The sequence below is a fragment of the Dendrobates tinctorius genome, unplaced genomic scaffold (assembly GCF_039654945.1).
Source record: "Dendrobates tinctorius isolate UK_male_01 unplaced genomic scaffold, ASM3965494v1 ptg000272l, whole genome shotgun sequence".
In the NCBI taxonomy this organism is placed as follows: Eukaryota; Metazoa; Chordata; class Amphibia; order Anura; family Dendrobatidae; genus Dendrobates; species Dendrobates tinctorius.
Genome location: NW_027361939.1, coordinates 607078 through 628702, shown reverse-complemented (window position 1 = coordinate 628702; position 21625 = coordinate 607078). Strand labels below are relative to the sequence as shown.

The window sequence follows — 21625 nt, the reverse complement described above, 5'->3', positions numbered from 1 at the left end:
CACACACACACACACACACACACACACACTTGAGCTTTATATATTAGATTGAACATAAAAAAAAAAAGTTAAAAATAAAAAAAGTTATACATTGTTACAGATTTTTTATTATAACCATTTTATTACCCTAGCCCTAAACCCAATGCCATCCCTAACTTTAAATAGGGTTATGAGAGGTATTCTAAAACTTTGTTTATTGTAGCATTAGAGGGTTTCTGTTTTTTGTTTGTTTTTTTTGAAGGGAACAACAACTCCCCCAGCAGGACTCGGTCTCTCATAAAATTATAAATGCGAGGACAGGTGGGAGAGCACCAAACCTTATGCCATTGGTCCACTGGATTGTGCCCAAAGACTGTCTTTAAAGGGCATTCCCATCTCATCCATTCCCATCTCTTTTCTGTGGTCACAACAAGTGACTAGGATTACAGAATTATCTAAACTGGTTGTGCAATGTGGTTTCCATATCTCCCATAGAGGTGAATGGGAGTTACCTAGAAGTCTATGCTGGAGTCTTCTAACTGTACTAGTTAAGCTCCTCTGATTTCACATGCAGAGATTCAGATTGTTTTAGTAATAGACCCTTAGGGCTCGAGCAGAGGAACATAAAAAAATGGTCCGAGTGTGATCCGTGATTTTGATGGATAGCACTCATCTCCCATGTTATTCTATGGGACCGTGCACATGTCCGATTTTTTTCTTGAACTGAGTCAATATTGGATCTAACGTGGCCATTTAGGTCTATGAGTCCAAGGGGGAAAAAAGAAAAATTGCTCTGCACTCGGATGACTTCCAAGTGCGATACAATTTTCACAGACTGACAGAATGGAGAAGATGGAGAAATTTTTTTCTTCTCTTACACATCAGAAAAAAAAAAATCAGATCATGTTCTGATAAAGCTATAACTAAACTCTGATGAGATTGTGATTAGCATAATTGCACTGATTTTCTTGGATGAGAGAAAACCGCTTGTGTGACCCCCGGCCTTACAATAACCACGTTCTCCCCAAGGCAAGGATCCTTGTCGTACCCCAACGGCACCAATAACAAGTGTAATAGAAAACAGTGGATTGAAACACTACAGTACGTACATTTCATTGCAAAAGTGCTTTATTTCAAAGGGAAAGGGCACTGGGCAAATAACATCAGCATTCCCTGCTGCCAAAAAAAAATTCACATTTGTTAGAAAACCAAATAGACTCGACATAGAGATCAGAAACTCAGCACATCTAGCGGTACAAAACACAAAACATGAATCATCAATGAATGGATCCACTATTCACCCCGAATTACAGCAACACCAATCTGGGAATGTGTCCCTTAGGACTTACTAGAAGGTCTGGTGCTCCGAACGATGCCACAAGTGACCCCCAAATTACCATCACAGTTTAGAGTGGGGGTGACATGTCAGATCCCCTAAATAGGAGTAGAATTTGGGGAGCGTTATGCTGCTAGGATTAATACAACAGTTATGACATTGGCTTTACAGTAATGTAATTCTCAGATTATATCATACCTGACATGGAAATGATAAGTACCATCAGGACCCTCACTGCTATAGACAATAGATATTTGTGCTTGCTTTGCATATTTTAAAACACCTTTAAAGGTGTAAAGAATTTACGTAAACAGCGATTCCGGAATATTAATGTTTAGAAGAAATCACTTCCATCAGAAATATGATGGCCCATTAGTTCTCCTGACTAGTGATGAGCGAGGATACTCGTTGCTCGGGTTTTCCCCGAGTATGCTCGTGGTCCTCCGAGTATTTTGGCGTGCTCGGAGATTTAGTTTTCGTCGTCTCAGCTGCATGATTTGCGACTGCTAGACAGCCTGAATACATGTGTGGAATGCCTGTTTGTTAGGGAATTCCCACATGTATTCAGCCTGTCTACAAGTCACAAATCATGCAGCTGAAACGACGAAAACTATATTTCCGAGCACGCCAAAATACTCGGAGGACACCGGAGCAACGAGTATACTCTCTCATCATTACTCCTGACAAGTCTACTACTGTTCTCCATAAAATAAAAATGCTGAAGCTCTTTTTCTTTAGAGGTTCAAACAATGTTCCTCTGATATTAGCCCTGGAAATGTAAACAAAATAAATTGTCAACTGGGTGCTCTGCTTCTCAATCCAACTAGTACTGACCCAAGCTATGTACAGGGAGAAAGGTAGAACCTAGCTGTTACTAGATGTCAAAAAAAGCAAAACATTTGGGTGCCAAGCCTCCAATATAAAAGAAAAATGGAAGCAGAACACTAGTTTGAAAGGGTCATAAAACTTGTGCTACGCCCATGACGGAAACGTTGCGGTTCTACTGAGAACCTTTCACAAGCCATGAGCAAAGTTCTCTGTAGAACCGAAGCGTCGCCATTATGGGCTATTTTTCACCTTTTCAAACTGGTGTGCTGCCTCCATTTTTTTTGTTTGTTATTTTTTGTTAATTTCTAGGAAAAATAAAAAGGAGTAGCACAACATCATTTTAAGAAAAAGTGCGTGAAAATTTTTATTTCTTTGGAAATGCAACCATGTTTGAAAAAGAGACAGGTCAGGAAACGTTAGGAAAGTCCTGGTAAAGGAGGTTGTGCAGGACAAAGATACTGATAAACTTTAATTAATATAGATAACCAATATCAAAACCATGGGAATCTGACAAACAGGACCCCAACTGATCTGCTGTTATCAGGTCTCGCAGCTGAGTGTACGTACTATTGGTGTTTCCCTCTGTACACTGTGTAGTGGCTGTTTTGGGGTATTGCAGTTCAGCAGCTATTCACTTCATTAGGAGAGGAGTTGCAGTACCCCAGACTGGCCACTAAGCAGTGTATGGAGCTGTGATGTTAGGGCTCCATATACCGTGTGCTTTCGATGATGGCTGTGACACCTGGAAGCAGCTGATAGTGGGTGTGCTGGTTGTAGGAGCCCCACTGATTAGCAACTTAATTCTGGGCAACCCCTTCAATGAAACCGAAAGTAATTCCCTTCTACATTCTATAAAGAACCTCCATCGATAGGAATGACCCTTTCATACTTCATAATGACAAAAGCAAAACTTTATTTTACACCTTGTGCTTCTAAAGTGGGACGTCCTAAAAAATTACCTGTGTGTCGCAATAATTGTAAATTAAATTACCCATAAACCTCCACTAAAGGCTATATCTGTAGGGATAAGAAGCCATTGGCTCCACATACATTCAAATGGCTTTTACAAACCTTTCCGTGATTTGGTCAAATAGGTTTTCAACATAGGAAAACTTGGTCCATTTCTGTATTGCTACTGGCCTATTGCTATGGCGTCCCATAACCTTCCCATAAATTATACAGAGGTCACCTGTTCTAGCCTGGAAGGAATAGCCGGTACTCCCGGTATTCACTGGATGGCGGTATAACCAGAAGCCTTACAAAACAGTGTGGTTCCTCTGCAGAAGAGTTAAGCAGAATGTAACGTCATCGTATTAATATTTTAGTCCTTCCTTGGTGTCAGGCCAAGCGGAGGAAGAAGCTAGCGTATTTGATATCAGCTCATTCACATATCACATTGGTCTGGGGTCTACATGGTTGCAGGAATGTTGGCCATGTCATGGAGTCGTTGTTCAATAAGCAGACGGACCGATGTGTACCTAAAAGATAGAAAAACATGAGTATACATGCTGCAGATACCACAACCAATGACACATAGTGGAGCCATTTACAACTTGGAAATGAGAAGCACTAACAAACTCAAGCTGCTTTTCTCCAATGCTATTGGGTAGAGTTTGCAAAATGGGCACTATGTCTTCTATGTGTCTGTACTTGGGACTGTATTATTGCTTAAATATTCCATCACTTAATGAAAGCCGGGGGTACGACCTCTTGGATTTCCCACAATCTTGGGTGCAGCAGGACTCCCAGGCCACCCAGATGTGCAGGGAAATTCAGCCAACTGCATTGATTGGAATGAAGCTGTGGCCAGGAACACCTCAATGCAGAAGGAAAACTGACGGAGGCGCAGCCATGCCTCAGTATTCAATCCAGCGATCCTGAGCTCTGTTGTCGGCACCCGGGTCCGCTGAGCCACAGCACTGTCCGGGTGCTGATTACCTTTTGCCTTTGTCCATTCTTTTCAGACACCAGATGTTTTTTATTTGTTATCTAGCCTGTCCTAACTCATTGCAGGTGCTACTATTTTAGCTTTCTCTGCTGGTGATAGTCTTTAGTGGATCCTGATTGGAGTTCTAGTACTACTACTGCTGAGTATCCCGGCTAGTCAGATAAGTGTACTTCAGGGTTTCTCTCTGGCGCTGCACTCTTCCCCTGTTCCTAAGGAGGTATGTGAAACACTCGATGGCCTTTCAGGGAACGAGGTCAGAGTTGTCTTCTCTTGTTTTACTTTAAGGTTTTATCCAGGTAGTACTGGAATCGCTTTGGTCTGCGCTTCTGTATACTTTTATGCAAATAAAAGATTAGGACAGCTTCAGACCAGTGCTTGCAAGCTATATAGCAGCGGTGGCGAACCTACGGCATGTGTGCCAGAGGGGGGAACGTACAGCCCTCCCAGTGGGCCATCTCCTCGGCAGTAGCGCCGCCACCACTCTCCTCAGCCAACTCGCCATCTCCGGCATCACTAGGGCTGCGGCTACTCTCCTTTGCACGAGTTCCCTCCCATCAGGCCACACACCCTCCCATCAGTCTGTGTGCGTGATGAGGAGGGCGAGGGTGGCGGCAATAGTAATGATGAGGGGGCTGTGATATATGAAGAGACCAGATCAGCGTTGGAACGGGCAGAGGTGAGTAATTTTTTTTTTTTTTAAAATGAGGCTATTATACTGTATGGAGCACTATGTGGGCTCATTATACAGTATGGAGCACTATGTGGGCTCATTATACAGTATGGAGCACGAGATATGGCCATTACACAGTATGCAGCATCATGTGGGGCTATTATACAGTATGCAGAATCATGTGGGGCCATTATACAGTATGGAGCACTATGTGGGCTTCTTATACAGTATGGAGCACTACATGTGGCCATTATACAGTAAGAAGCACTATGGCTATTATATAGTATGAAGCATCATATAGGGCCATTATACAGTATGCAGAATCATGTGGGGCCATTATACAGTATTCAGCACTATGTGGACATATATAGTATGGATCCATTACTGTATTGTAGTCAATTCAGGCCCCGGTGATACTGTATGGAGCACTATGTGGGGCCTATTACAGTTTATGCAGGACTATGTTGGGCCCATTGTACTGCATGGAGGGCTGTGTGGGGATTACAGAATCATAGTGTGATGGGGTCACCATTCTTTGTTGGGGGAACTGAGGGAGGGGGTACAGTAGGGTCATCACATTGTGCATCTGGAAGAATTCTCTGTGGGGGTATCATATCATATGTGAGGTAGCACTTTTGTCTGTATCATACTTTATTGTCTGTTTTATTCAAGGTTTTTATCCGTTATTACATATTTAAATTATGCCATTGGGCCGTATGTTTCTTACTGCTCTTCCATAACATATATTATTCCTCTATAATTCCAAAAGTTAATCATTTTATTTAATAAGGAAAAACTTCCTCAATTGTAGACTTGTAGACATTTTTTTTAACAAATATCAAGGTTGACTTTGTCAAAGCTTTTAACTTTGGTCCTATATGTATTTGACATCCCTGGCTTAAAAGGTTATTCTCATTGTGATAAAGGGTTAGAATTACAAAGAGGCTGTAAAAACAAACACCTTTGCAATTTTACATTTAATTAAAAATCCTCTCCATTCTCAAGAACAGACCTCCACTGCATTCGGTGGCGAGTATCTTAAGCTTGGAGTGCAGCGCTTACAAGCTCTTTGCTATAGACTCTATAGCATGCTAATGTATGAGTTGTTTTTCTAATTTATAACCTCAGTGTTCAAGTTAAATTGCCGTGTGGGCACTTTGCGATAAATAAGTGGGTTTCGGATTGCAGTCTGGGCACTTGGTTTCTAAAAGGTTTAAAAGCAGTGCTTTATAGCAAAGAGCTCGTAAGCGCTATGCTCAATGCCTAGGAGACTGTAAACAGTAAAATTAAAATTCCCTTCTTTCTGCAGAATGGAAAAAACTCTTACTAACAATTACATTGAAAAAGTGTCTGCACTTTTAACCATTTATAATAGTGCGAATAGCCTTTTAAGAAATCAGAGCCAAGCGAGGTAAAGCCCTGTACACTAGAATGGCCCGTACTAAAATTTGCGATACCACCACCCATGTGCATGTGATCCATATAAAACCATGAAAATGTTAATGTGTTACAACACAAAAGTTCGTCAGGTAAGAGGAAAGGAATTTCATGCTCTCATTTTTATGTTGGCAGAATTAGAATTACCTTCTCATCAGTTTGGAGATTTCTCGATCTTCCTCTTCCTTCAGTTTTTCAATAAAACTGCTCAGAACCGGCATCTCAAACTTGATATACTGCGCCACCTGAGACATTCAGAGTCACATATAAAGATATTAGGTATATTTTAAAGGTGACCATACACGCCATCAGTTGATTTCTTCCTCCCCGGATTTCTCCATACAAAGGAGTGCCCAGCGAGCAAAAGCAACGGCCATTGACCTCCACTACTCCGGATCCTTCTCTCCATCAACATCATCTGTCTCGAGAGAGAGTCAGGACAACCCGGCTTATATACATTAGACTATCAACCAATCACGCCAAAAATGGTGGGTCCGGACCACTTTTATCCAATGTGTTTGGTGGCCTTTAAAGTAATTATGTTGAATCTATTTTTATTGAAAAGAGTTGAAAAGATTTTAACATATAACATACAAGACATAAGGTACAAGATACAAGATACAGTATTATACACGGTTATACACCAAGCCATACCGGATTCGCCAACAGTTTGCCCATAACCTGTGAGGGTGTATTGCTAATATCAAAGAGAGAGAGGAATCAGAAAGAAAAGGATAACTCACAGGGAGTATAGATAAAGAGGGAAAGGGGAGAAAAGCAGAAGGAAAGAGAGAGGAAGGGAGAAAAAAAAAAAAAAAAGGGGGGGGGGGACAGGGGGATGGGTTTCAGACCTCCGAGCCGGCCTCTAAGAAACATTTTCGGTCAATCGAAGTAGTCCAGGCGTCTCCCTGAACACGATCCAGGGCTGCCATGTTCGAATCAAACGGGAATTATCTCCCTCCAATTCAGCCATCAACTCCTCCATATGAAAAATGTCTATAAACTCTGATAACCACTCTGCTATAGTTGGCTTTGTCGTTGTACGCCAGTGGCGTGGGATCACCATCCTTGCTGCAGTAATACAAAACCGGAGAAGGCTCTTCTTTTGTGTGGATATGGAACCCGGGAGAATTGATAAAATGGCAATTTGTGGGGAGGGAAGGACACATTTCCCAGAGATCTCCTGGTAGGCCCGAAACACCCCTTCCCAGAAGGGTCGTATAGCAGGGCATTGCCACCATATATGGTATAGCGTGCCTCTCTCCATTGCACAGTGCCAGCATGTATCATCCAATGTCGGGAAGATGGACTTCAATCTAACGGGGGACAGATACCAGTAGTCAGTATCTTATAATTTTTCTCTTGAGCGCCCCCGGCCGGAGACATTTTATGTGTATAAAGAAAAGCTTTGTCAAGGTCCTCCTTCGAGAACTTGCAACCCATCTCCTCCTCCCATGCGCGGATGTAACTTGGAACCCCTTCCGATTCTCCTGAGTGAAGTTCCTTATATAAAAAGGAAATCAAATGTGAGGGAGGGTCCTGCATTTGTAAGAGAGCTTCCAACCGCGTCATGGGAGGGCGAGAAGCACGGTCAACCAAACGTCCCCGTATAAACGATCTCAACTGGTTATATTCCAACCAGGAGAGTGACCTACTAGGGAACTTTTCCCGTAAGGCATCCCATGTCGGAAAATTTCCGTCTACTAGTATCTGTCCCAGTCGTAAGTCAGAACTCCTATGCCAACCTAAAAATTGGTCTCTGTGACACCCTGGGGGAAAGTCCGGATTACCAAATATCGGTGACAGTGGGTTCAAATTACTGATCAGTTTCTTTTTATGTTTAACACGATTCCAGACCTGTAGAACTTCTCGAGTCAAGAAACCTGTTGGTCCCTTATAGTCATTTGCAACCTGTTCAGTACGTCTGATCCACGGGAGATGACACAATGGGACGCCGAAAGATGCCTGTTCCAATTGAACCCATTGTTTAGAATGATGACCGAACTGCCAGTCAAACAGACGTGCAAGTAGGGAAGCTCTGTGATAGAGTTCCAGGTCAGGGAGGCCCGCTCCACCTCTGGGTTTCGGGGAGGTTAGAATAGAATATTTAAGACAAGGTTTAGATGTCTGCCAGATAAAGCGGATTAACGCAGATCTAATGGTCTGAAAGAATGTCTTCGGCGGCACTATCGGGACCGCCTAGAATAGATATAAAAACCTAGGAAGAATGTCCATTTTAAATGAATTCATCCTGCCAAACCATGAGATGTTCTTCCGTCCGTATTCCCTCAACTGTTTCAGAGTCGACTCCAACAAAGGCACATAATTTAATTTATATAAGTCGGTCGTGTCAGTAGGGATTTGAATGACTAAATATTGAATGGCCCCAGTCTTCCACCGAAAGGGGAAATTTCCCATATGTCTTGTAAGTTCAGTCTGTCCTAGGGATATATTTAGGGCTTCAGTTTTCTGAAAGTTAATCTTGAAATTACTGACCTCTCCGTATTTTTGGAACTCTGCCTTTAAAGTAATTATATCCTATAATAATTACCCTGGCATAGGAAATGAAAAACAAAATAAGAAAAATAGTGGGCAGAACTCAAAGGACTTGAATTAGCATTTCCTACCACCTTGTTATCTCAAACTCTGATAGCGGGTGACAAAACATTGACTAGAATGTACACAGACTATATACAATGTATAATGTTGCCAATGAGAACAGGAGATGAGTGAATCTATTGAAATTCAAATTCACAGCTGAAGACCTGTGTCTCAACTACCAGAGGAGCAGCATCATGAGCTGATCTGCTCACTCAGCCATGAAGCAGGGCTGAAGCAAGAAAACAAAAACAATTACTTGACAACAGCTGAGTGAGCAGAATGGGCTACGACTTTCCTCCTACATACTCAGCCTCCATGTCTTGCTGTAAACCTGACTAATTGAAAAGAACAGGTTTACAAATGAGCAAGGAGGAGTACTGAGGCTGGGGAAAATTAACCTGTTCTGCAGAAACACTTCTGTCTTTCTCTTGCTACAGCCCTGATTTGTAGCTGAGTGAGTAGATCATGATGCTGCTCTTCTGACAGTTGAGACACATCTCAAGCAGCATTTTTTTTTTTAGACCGCAACCTACAGCTTGGAATATGCCAAAGTGGCCATTTTCATCATATTCTCAGAGAATCTCTTTAAGGCAAACACAGCTTTAGTAATCTCCAAATGACCTCAACATTTATGGCTATGGGAAAATTTATGGTAACAGGTCTCAAGCTATCGGTATTGATTATTCACCATTTATAGTTTCCTCTCCCTAGCTCTATGTCTGAGCAGCAGCCTGTGACAACCTATCACTATCCAGATTCACTACAAAATGGCTGCTTCATTCTTTGCCTTTGCTTCTATACAAAATAGGATTGTCCCCATTGAATGACTGAAAGGCATATTTAGGATGTGGGACATAAAAGGGGCACTTCCTGACAAAAGGGTAAATCGTGCTTATATTTCAACCCCTATACACATTTACTGGCTATATATATTGTTCAGTACAGAATCTTACATCATAGGTGATTTCTTCTATTTGACCCTTCTCCATAAGAAACACTTTGGATACTTGCTCACATGGACCTTGTAAAATCCGGGCGATGAGTGGATAATCTGAGTCTTTCAGTTTGCTTTTCTCTAAGGGGAAAATGACAGAGAGAAGAAGTATTGTTAAAGGATTTGGACGCATTGTGGGACATTTTAAGCTGAAAATAATTTTTACATTTGAGTTTCAAAACTTCCAGATTTATGTCCCCGTGACCACTTAGAGCAGATGGGCCACCGATCTCTTACCTCCACTTGTGTGCACTATATACAGGGAAAACTCCGAGGCAGAATTCTCAATCTAGAATTCAATGAAAAAGGTAACATTAAACAAGGAAACAGTCATATCAAGAAATGCATTGGATATAAACCCAGGAAAAAAAAATTATATATTATATATATAATATATATATATATATATATATATATATATATATATATATATATACACACACAGTGTATATATATATATATATATATATATATATATATATATATATATATATATATATATATATATATATATATATATATATATATATATATATACACACACACACACACACACACACACACACAGTGTATATTATATATATATACATATATACACACACACACACACACACACACACACACACACATATATACACACACACACACGCGTACATACACACACGTGCTTCTCACAAAATTAGAATATCATCAAAAAGTGAATCTCCTATATTCTATAGAGTCATTACAAACAGAATGATCTATTTCAAGTGTTTATTTCTGTTTTTGTTGATGATTATGGCTTACAGCCAATGAGCACCCGACAGTCATTATCTCAGTAAATTAGAATAATTAACAAAAAACAACTGCAAAGGCTTCCTAAGGGTTTAGAAAGGTCCCTTAGTCTGTTTCAGTAGGCTCCACAATCATGGGGAAGACTGCTGACTTGAAAAATGTCCAAAAGACAGTCATTGACACACTCCACAAGGAGGGTAAGCCATAAAAGGTCATTGCTAGAGAAGCTGGCTGTTCACAGAGTGCTGTATACAAGCATATTAATGGGAAGTTGAGTGGAAGGAAAAAGTGTGGTAGAAAAAGGTGCACAAGCAACTGGGATAACTGCAGCCTTGTAAGGATTGTTAAGAAAAGGCCATTCAAAAATTTGGTGGAGATTCACAAGGAGTGGACTGCTGCTGGAGTCATTGTTTCAAGAGCCACCACTCACAAATGTATCCAGGACATGGGCTACAAGTGTTGCATTCATTGTATCAAGTCACTCATGACCAATAGATAATGCCAGAAGCGTCTTACCTGGGCCAAGGAGAAAAAGAACTGGACTGTTGCTTAGTAGTTCAAGGTGTTGTTTTCAGATGAAAGTAAATTTTGCATTTCATTTGGAAATCAAGGTCTAGAGCAGTGTTCCCCAACTCCAGTCCTCAAGAGCCACTAACAGGTCAGGTTTTAAGGATTTCCTTAGTATCACCCAGGTGGTGGAATTATTGTCTGTGCAGGTGAGCAGATCTCACCTGTGCAATTTTAAGGAAAATCCTGAAAACGTGACCTGTTGGTGGCTCTTGAGGACTGGAGTTGGGGAACACTGGTTTAGAGTCTGGAGGAAGAGTGGAGAGGCCACAATCCAAGCTGTTTCCACAATCAGTGATGGTTTGAGGAGCCATGTCATCTGCTGGTGTAGGTCCACTAAGTCCTATCAAGACCAAAGTCAGCGCAGCCGTCTACCAGGAAATTTTAGAGCACTTCATACTTCTTCCCTCTGCCGACAAGCTTTTTGGAGATGGAACTTTCATTTTCCAGCAGGACTTGGCCCCTGTCCACACTGCCAAATGTACCATTACGTGGTTTACAAACAACAGTATCACTGTGCTTGATTGGCCAGAAAACTTACCTGACTTTAACCCTACAGTGAATCTATGGGGCATTGTCAAAAGGAAGATGAGAGACACCAGACCCAACAATGCAGACGAGCTGAAGGCTGCTATCAAAGCAACCTGGGCTACCATAACACCACAGCAGTGTCACAGGCTGATCGCCTCCATGCCACGCTGCACTGATGCAGTAATTGATGCAAAAGGAGCCCCGACCAAGTCTTGAGTGCATTTACTGAACATACATGTCAGTATGCCAACATTTCGGATTTTTATATCATTTTTTCAAGCTGCTGTTATGAAATATTCAAATTTTCTGAGATAATGACTTTTGGGTTTTCATTGGCTGTAAGCCATAATCATCAACATTAACAGAAATAAAACACTTGAAATAGATCACTCTGTGTGTGTAATATCTCTATATATGAGCTTCACTTTTTGTATTGAAGAACTAAAATCAATTAATTTTTTTTAGTTTAAAAATGGCTGAAACACAAGGCAGGAATTAAGCAATGTGCTTCAAGATTTTTCAAGTAAATGTCAATATGTCAATCATCTGAATACTGCACAGCTCTACAAAAACAAAAATCCCTAAAGGCTGACTGATCAAATTCAAATGGGAAAACAACGGCGCCACCATGTGGTTCATGACCAAAGATGCAATCAATCTTGAAAGAGGAGTAGTTTTTCTTGATGCACCAAATAGTGACTACACATTTAGGATGTTCACGCTGAGCCGCCTTCTGGTGTCATCCATTTGACTCCTGCTGCCTCCTACCCACAGATAAGCATTCCGCTCTTCCTGCTTCCATAATAACCACCGCTGTCCTGTCTTGTGTGCCGTGGGGTAGGAAAGGCAAGAAGGAGTGGTTTGGACTTACCATCTTGGAATCAGGAAGAAAGAAACACAGATCTGAGCAGAGGCTGAGAGCAGGAGACAAATATAAGACATTTAACGGGTTATTCTTGAGTTTTCTTATGTGTAAAATTTCAAAGTGTTTGTAAAATGAAGCAACCTTGCAATTTACTTCTCATTTAATATCCTCTTTGTTCTCAAGAACGGAGGGATTTTTAATGTTACTGCCCATTGCTTAGGTTAGCGGCCACCTGTGCAGTCTATCAATGGTGGTCGGGCTCCAAGGCCGGGAGCTCAGCGCTTACTTACTCTTTTCTATAGAGCCAGCCATTTTCAGTGCTCCTGCGCTCCATTGATGCTTTCAGGAAAACATGTAAAGTTCAGCCAGGTACCTATGCCACCGGACCGAGCCGTCAGTCAATCAGGAGCGCACCACCCCCCTACCAGCAAGTATTGGGACACCTAGCGGCTCACCTTGAACTTGTTGAGAAGCAGTTTCAGCACTTGTGGGGTGGACATGGTGCTGTTTATCCGAACATTTGTCACGGAGCCGTAAGCTGGAGTGAACACGGATGTCTACAAAGAAAAGGTTGAGAGGTCAGCGGGTCTAGAAATGTTATGGAAAAGAATTCTGTCTCAAGAAATGCCAAATGTACGGCTCCATTCACATCTGCATTGTGGCTTCTATTTATTACAGAAGCCAAAAATGTGTATGAAATCCATCAAACTACAGGCGCCAGCGGCCCAAACATATTCCAGTCTTTCGAGGTCTGGCGGAGTATCGGGCTTTCCGCATGCTAGATCCTTAAAGTAAAAGTGTCATCAGAAAATGTCCTATTGATAAGATCAGATTGTTAACCCCTTAATGCGCCATGAAATACTATTCCATCGCAGACCATGTCAGGGTCCTTGGAGTAGGCACAGGAGCAGAGCACACTCCACACGGGGCAGATGTCGGGTGTATTACTGATGCGCTACTGCCGATTGCAGCTGTCACTTCTTGACAGCGGTATTTATGCCCACCAATCTGGCCTGAGCATCTGATAGGGCCCCTATCTTTCCCTTGGGAATGCGATGGCGGGGAACTATGACAGCCAACAAGAGCATGGTGAAATACCAATACTAGTGAATCAGGGCCATTTACTTTTTTTGTTTTTTTCCAACTTTCTTGAAAATGTTCATTTATATAAAATTTTCTACAGGAAGCTCAAATCACGTTTCATTGTATAATTATTTGTTTTAGGACACTCATTACATTTTCTGCATTGATTGAACATGTGGATGGCAGAAGGAACAAATCATTGAGAAGTTAATTTGAAAGGAGACAACATGTCTGGCTTCACAAATGGCCTCCGTTCTTGGATTTAAATACACAAGTGATAATGCCCCACATAAAATAAAAGTGACTCAAATCTATTGCACTTCACAGCTTTATCCAATAGAAAAAGGAGCATGCTATATAATACACTCTACAACAATCCTATAGTTTTCCATTATTGTTTTGCATGGTCTTTCCTCCTCCTATCCACCATAAGTAAAATCTCTTCTAGTGCACATATCAGTCTAATACAATACATGTGTCTTGACTCTCTGGTCTGTAACTTGGCCTTCACTCTTTTTCAGTGTCATCATTATCCTGCCAGCACTATGTGAACTGTAACTTCCTATTCTTCATTTCCCATCAAGCATTGCACTTGCCATTGTTCAATGGCGTGCCTGCTATAAATTGAAACGACTCTTAAGCCCCCATCACACACAGCGATCTCGCTAGCGAGATCGCTGCTGAGTCACAAGTTTTGTGACGCAACAGCGATCTCACCAGTGAGATCGCTGTGTGTGACAGCCATCAGCGACCGGCCCCCCTGCCGGGTATCGCTGATCGTTGTTGGAATGTCTGGACATTTTTGAGATCGCTGGTCTCCCGCTGGCCAGCATGCATCGCTACGTGTGACAGGCGGGAGACCAGCGACCAGCAAGCAGGAGCTGGTAACCAAGGTACACATCGGGTTTCTAAGGGGTGCGCGGCACTTAGAAACCCGATGTGTACCTTGGTTACCAGCTCCCTGCATCAGCGCGCTGGTAACTAACATACATAGCGGGTAACTAAGCGACGTGCGTCGCTTGTTACCCGCGTGTCGCTGGTCCTGATCGCTGGTGAAGCTGCTTGTTTGGCAGCTCACCAGCGATCATGTAGCGACTCACCAGCGATCCTGACAAGGTCATATCGTTGTCAGGATCGCTGGTGCGTCGCTGTGTGTGACGGGGCCCTTACTCTTGTATGCAATCTGACAGACAGGAGACCAGGTGCAGAGACACATCTCCGCTCCCAGTTTCTGAAATTTATCTAGGCTTCTCTGCTGATAGAGACAGATTAATCTTGACAACAGGCAGTGGAGAGCAAGTAACATGAAGACACTTAATGGCCATGACTCTGGAGTGATTTTTGGGGGGATAAGAAAACAATTTTAAGATATATTAATTTGTCTATTGTGATAAAACACTCCGGGATCGCCTTTGCTGGGGTCAAAGGTCACGTGCGTTCAGCATGAAACTCAGGCGCAGAGCTGGGATTCGGGTATAACTGACACTGGGTCAGGTTTATTAACGGTGAAAGCAATGCATAAAGGAAATATAACATAAAACAAATCCTTGCCTGTCCGGCACTAACTAAACAAAGTACAACCTAACTACCAACTGGCGGGCTTCTCCCGTCCAGCCAAACCACAGTTACAGTGGGCACTGCTTTCACTCACGTGTGTCTCTCACACAGACAGGCTCTCTGTGTCCCCAGGCTGAGACATTCACACAACCACCTGGCATCCTTTTATATCCGCCTCCCCTTATTCATTAGTAACCAGGTGACATACTGACCAGACTAGGCCACATAGGAAAGGTATCTGGGCAAGATATACCTGCCCTCATCCACTATTCCCACATGATTCTCACATATCCCCCCCCCTCTGCTCAGACCACTCTGGTCGAGCAATGATACCCGCCAAACAGTGCACTCGGGACAGGGCATCTGCATTCCCCATCTGTACCCCTGGGCGGTGCTCCACCGTAAAAGTGTAGGCCTGCAGGGCAAGGAACCACCGGGTCACCCGGCTATTCCTTTCCTTGTTCAAGTGCATCCACTTGAGAGGGGCATGGTCAGTGATCAGCCTGAACTTTCGGCCCACCAGGTAATATTTGAGGGCCTCTAGAGCCCACTTAATGGCTAGGCATTCTTTTTCTATGACTGCATACATTTGCTCATGTTTGTTCAGCTTCCTGCTAAGATAGAGAACTGGGTGTTCCACTCCGTCCCTCACTTGTGACAGTACGGCCCCGATACCGGTATCAGAGGCATCCGTTTGTACCTCAAACTCACTGCAGAAGTCTGGAGTCACCAGTACTGGTTGAGAGCACAGTGCCCGTTTTAGGCTATGGAAGGCTTCTTCAGCCGCTAAACTCCATTTAATCATGACGGAGTCTTTCCCTTTTGTAAGATCCGCCAAGGGGGTAGCGATGGCTGCAAAATTGGGTATGAACCGGCGATAATAGCCGGCGATCCCCAGAAAGGCTTGCACCTGCTTCTTGTTGATAGGTTGCGGCCAGTCCTGAACCGCCTGAATCTTATCGAGCTGGGGTTTAACCCCTCCCAATTACATACCCCAAATACCGGGCTTCTTCTAGCCCGATGTGACATTTCTTGGGGTTCGCGGTTAGACCTACCTCCCCCAGGTCGTCAATCACAGCTTGTACTTTCTGGAGATGAGTCTCCCAGTCCAAGCTGTAAATGACAATGTCATCCAAATAGGCCGAAGCGTACTGCCAATGTGGCCTTAGGACTCGATCCATCAGTCTCTGGAAGGTCGCCGGTGCCCCGTGCAGTCCAAACGGCATATACACATACTGAAATAAACCTTCCGGCGTAGCAAATGCCGTCTTTTCTCTGGCAGCCTCAGCCAGAGGGATCTGCCAATACCCCTTTGTTAGATCTAGGGTCGTAATATACCGGGCTTTTCCTAACCGATTAACTCATCGACCCGGGGCATAGGGTAGGCATCAAATTTTGAGACCGCATTCAGTTTCCTGAAGTCATTGCAGAACCGGATGGTGCCGTCCGGTTTAGGAATTAGCACAATCGGGCTGGACCAAGCACTGTGCGATTCCTCAATGACTCCTAACTCTAACATTGCCTTCACTTCTCGGGAAACGGCTTCACGGCGCGCTTCCGGGATTCGGTAGGGTTTTACGTGAACTGTGACACCAGGTTCAGTTACGATGTCATATTTCATTAGCGTAGTCTGCCCGGGTTTTTCTGAGAAAAGCTTTTGGTTGTGAAGTAGAAACTGCCTGACCTCAGTCTTTTGCCGCTCCGAGAGAGTCCCTGCAACCCGTACCTCCGGTACGGTATGCGAGCAGACGGGACGGGCCAGCTCCGCTGACAAGGCAGACCGATCTTTCCAGGGTTTTATCAGATTTACATGATAAACCTGTTCAGGTTTCCGTTTACCTGCCTGATATACTTTGTAGCTTACTTCACCAACTCTTTCCTTAATCTCGAAGGGTCCCTGCCACTTTGCCAGGAACTTACTGTCCACCGTGGGGACCAGGATCAACACCCTATCTCCGGGTGCAAACGTACGGATCTTGGCGCCCCTATCATAGATTCTTTTTTGGGCTCCTTGAGCCTGCATCATGTGTTCTTTGACGATAGGCATAACAGCCGCAATACGGTCCTGCATTTGGGATAAGTGATCTATCACCGTTTTAAACGGAGTGACCTGACCCTCCCAGGTTTCTTTTGCAACGTCTAACAGTCCGCGAGGACGTCGGGCGTACAATAACTCGAAAGGCGAGAATCCCGTGGAAGACTGGGGTACTTCCCTGATGGCAAAAAGCAAATACGGAAGTAAATAGTCCCAGTTCTTCCCATCCTTGTATATCACCTTTCTCAGCATCTGCTTCAGAGTTTTATTGAACCGTTCGACCAACCCGTCTGTTTGAGGGCGATACACGGATATGAGTAACGGTTCGATTTGTAACAATCGGCAGAGCTCCTTCATTACCCTGGACATAAAGGGGGTCCCCTGGTCGGTGAGTATCTGTTTTGGTATACCGACCCGACTAAACACATGCACCAGTTCCTTGGCAATCGTCTTGGTGGCCGTGTTACGCAAAGGGATGGCCTCCGGGTAATGAGTGGCATAATCCAAGATGACCAGGATATGTTGGTGTCCACGTGCAGACCGTGGAAGGGGCCCAACTAAATCCATCCCAATCCTCTCAAACGGGACCTCAATAATAGGTAGGGGTACCAAATGGCTACAGAAACGGGGCTTAGGCGCAGAGGCTTGGCAGTCAGGACAAGACTCACAATATACATGAATATCGTGATGCATGCCTGGCCAAACAAAACAGTGTAATATTCTTTCGGTGGTTTTCTGGACTCCCAGGTGACCTCCCATCACATGTCCGTGGGCCAGGTCCAGCATCTGCCGCCGGTAGGGTTTTGGCACGACTAATAGTTGCACCGTGTCTTCCCCCTTTTTCTCTATCTGACAGAGTAAATCATTCTCCAGAACCATGTAAGGATATGCCAGCCTAGAGCCAGGTTCTACGGGTACCCCATTTATCACTTTTACATTTATCCTAGCCTGAGAAAGGGTAGGATCCTTTATTTGCTCGCTTTGGAAGTCATCTTTCTGAACTTCTAAATCCGGCAAACGGGGAGGTGGACGGCTGTCAGCCTCCTCCTCTTCCCCGGTCTCCTCCGTATCACCCGCCATGACTGAAAACGGGAACGGCAGGTCATTTCCAGCAGACTCTTCCTCCGAGTCTTCCGGGGAGACCTCTTCCAGGGGTTCGGGACCCACACGCGCCCTGGAAGAAGAACCATGTACACTATTACCCTGGGGTATCAACTGATTCTCCCACAATTGCCAGAAGTGGGGAGAATCCCGGCCCAGGATAACATCATGCAATAACGCCGGGACGAGTCCCACTTTATGTTGCACAGACCCATAGGAAGTAGTAATGCATATGACTGTGGTGAGGTACGAACAGGTGTCTCCATGCACACACGTTACAGAAAATTTGTCTGATGGTCCAGTCGGGGCTGACACCAGACTGGCCTTCACCAGAGTCACCACACTTCCCAAGTCTAACAATGCCACCACATTTTTCCCATCAACAGTTAAATCACACAATGTTTTTCCACATCCTTTTGACCAGCATTCACACTCACTACCCGTGCAACCATAGACATGCGGTTTTTAGAGTCTGTGATGTCGCACTGCATGGGTTCAGTAGGGAGCGGACAGTTCGCAACAATGTGTCCCACCTCTTGGCAGCGGAAACACCTAACGGGCCCCTTGCTTAGACCATAGTTCGTCACTCTCGGCCTCGCAGTGCGGGCAGTCCCGTTTTCCTCCCCCACTGTCTTAGGGATTTTTCCTTCTCTCCTACCTCCTGGAACAGTCTTACCGGTTCCACGTGGAGATGATGAAGAATAAGGAGGGGTAGCGTCATCTCGGAGTCCTTCCGCCACGGAGTAACGTTCAACCAGATCCACCAGTTGATCTGCCGTCGTATGATTTCCATGGTTTACCCATTTCCTCAGGGCTGGCGGTAGAGCTCTCAGGTACTTGTCCATGACGACTCTCTGGATTATCTCTGGCGCTGTCAACACCTCGGGTTGTAGCCACTTCTTCGTCACGTGGATCAGGTCAAACATCTGTGACCGCGGTGGTTTATCTGGCTGATAAGTCCATTGATGCACTCTCTGTGTACGGACAGCGGTCGTCACTCCCAGCCGGGCCAAGATCTCGGCTTTCAGTTTGGCAAAGTCCTGCGCAGCTTCAGGCTCTAAGTCATAATAAGCCTTTTGGGCCTCACCGGAAAGAAACGGGGCAATCAGGCCGGCCCATCGTGCCTTCGGTCATTTTTCCTCGCACCGCCGTCCGTTCAAACGTGGTCAGGTATGCCTCGACGTCATCTTCGGTCGTCATCTTCTGCCAGTACCGACTCACGTGAATTACTCTTGACTCGGCTTCCAGGTTAACCTCAGGTAAGCTTGCCAAGCGCTGCGCCACCTGCTGGAGAAGCGAACGATCGGTAACTGTCATGTCCACCAACTCCTTCAGCTGGGCCATCATCATCGATTAGCTTCTTGCTGGACGGCGGTGGACTGTACCAGTGCTTTCACCACGTCCTCCATGCTCATGCTTCCAACGTGATGCCCGCGTTCTCCACCACAATGTGATAAAACACTCCGGGATTGCCTTTGCTGGGGTCAAAGGTCATGTGCGTTCAGCATGAAACTCAGGCGCAGAGCTGGGATTCGGGTATAACTGACACTGGGTCAGGTTTATTAACGGTGAAAGCAATTCATAAAGAAAAAAAAAATCCTTGCCTGTCCGGCACTAACTAAACAAAGTACAACCTAACTACCAACTGGCGGGCTTCTCCCGTCCAGCCAAACCACAGTTACAGTGGGCACTGCTTTCACTCACGTGTGTCTCTCACACAGACAGGCTCTCTGTGTCCCCAGGCTGAGACATTCACACAACCACCTGGCATCCTTTTATATCCGCCTCCCCTTATTCATTAGTAACCAGGTGATATACTGACCAGACTAGGCCACATAGGAAAGGTATCTGGGCGAGATATACCTGCCCTCCTCCACTATTCCCACATGATTCTCACACTATTAAACATTATCTGTCAAATGAGATTAAGTTTTATGACCGACTAAAGTTAACCTTGTACCTTGTGGTTGTAAAAGTGTCCATTTATTGAAAACCTGTGACGTTTGATCCGTCTCTGTTCTCCTGGGGTGCGGAGATTACCCCTGCGTCGTACCCCAACATCACTTCTTGTGCGCATTAGCTGAGGAGTTTCTTCCTGAGAGGCTTTGTCCTCGTCTTCATCATCTGGAACGTAAAAAGTAGTTTTGTTTACAATCAGAACCTTGCTGGGTAGACTTTTTAAAGGTTGCACAAGTATCATCAAGCTTACATTTATACTTTGTATATTGAAAATACACATACATTTTCCAGCATACAATTTATGTTAATTTTCAATGGGTTTTCAAAATCTCTGCTTTCCGTAATTCAGGGATCCTCGCGATAGATGAATATGACTTATTTCTCAGTGGCGCTTAAGTGCCATTAACTGTGGCTGTTAAAAGGCGTATCGGCGGTCGTTAAGGGGTTAAGTTGCTTGGTAGACCCTGCAGCTAGTAGGGAGACAGGCACATTGGCCACTGGTGTGTTGTCCTAGTTTTACAGAGAGAGGAGATTCCATTTCTGGACTGTCTCGGGTAGATGGATCAGGGTCAAACCAAAGAGGAAGAGGAATTGCCACCCTGCAGGGCCTAGTAGCCTTCACTGTCATGAGGCTGAGCCAGGCACTTGGATAGAGGCTTGCCATAGTATGAGAGAGGTATAAGAAGCAAGAGAGCACCGTCTGATGAAGCCAAGACCTCTAATGTTCAGACGAGTGACAAGAGGTAGATGTGCTGTGACTGCCACTGAAGAGAGAGAAGTTCAGGGTGAGATTGGGATGCTGAGAGAGTGCTGAGGAATATGGAGTCCCCAGACGTTTAAGAGAGCGGTCTGAGGGGTGAATCAGAGAGAGAGGGTCCTATAGTACAGAAAAGTTAGCTGTTTGGGTGTAGATCTGGCGCCCCTGAGGCTTCAGTCGTCACAGAGGTACTGCACGCCCCCTGAGGAAGGAGCTTTTTTAGCTCCGAAACGCGCGTCAGGGACAGGACCGACCTTGCTGCTTCCCCCCGTACTTCAGGTATAGCAATGCAGTTTATTATGTCATCATTATGACGTGTATTATACATCAATTTTATATGTGCGTTTTTGCACTCTGTCAGGGAATACTCCTTATGAAGGATTGTAGCACTTGCTGTATGATTTGTCATATTATATTCCATATAACCCCTTGACTTCTATTAGCTATACCATCTAGCTCCGCATTCTATTATCCTGGCGGGGTGTTTGCAGCCTCGTTGGCCCTTCATGACCATTGTGTTCATCTATATGCTGTTCCTTTTCCCTGTCCAAACACTGTGTGTCCATATCTATTAATGTTTTAATATTATCTTCAATAAATATC

At 44.3% G+C, this 21625-nt stretch overlaps 1 protein-coding gene across 8 annotated transcripts in view; it reads right to left on the bottom strand.

Annotated features, from left to right (window-relative positions):
- Nucleotides 1-1089: 1089 nt before the first annotated feature.
- Nucleotides 1090-21625, bottom strand: part of RASSF2 (Ras association domain family member 2) — a 77260-nt gene continuing 56724 nt past the window's right edge. For all 8 annotated transcript variants that reach the window (XM_073559502.1, XM_073559498.1, XM_073559504.1 and 5 more), the window contains 6 exons: nt 20267-20430; nt 12986-13087; nt 10031-10082; nt 9753-9874; nt 6346-6443; nt 1090-3621 (listed from right to left, as the gene is read on the bottom strand). In XM_073559502.1, the coding sequence (XP_073415603.1) occupies nt 3552-3621; nt 6346-6443; nt 9753-9874; nt 10031-10082; nt 12986-13087; nt 20267-20430 (608 nt within the window). In that variant the 3' untranslated portion in view covers nt 1090-3551. The remainder of the gene's footprint in view (nt 3622-6345; nt 6444-9752; nt 9875-10030; nt 10083-12985; nt 13088-20266; nt 20431-21625) is intronic.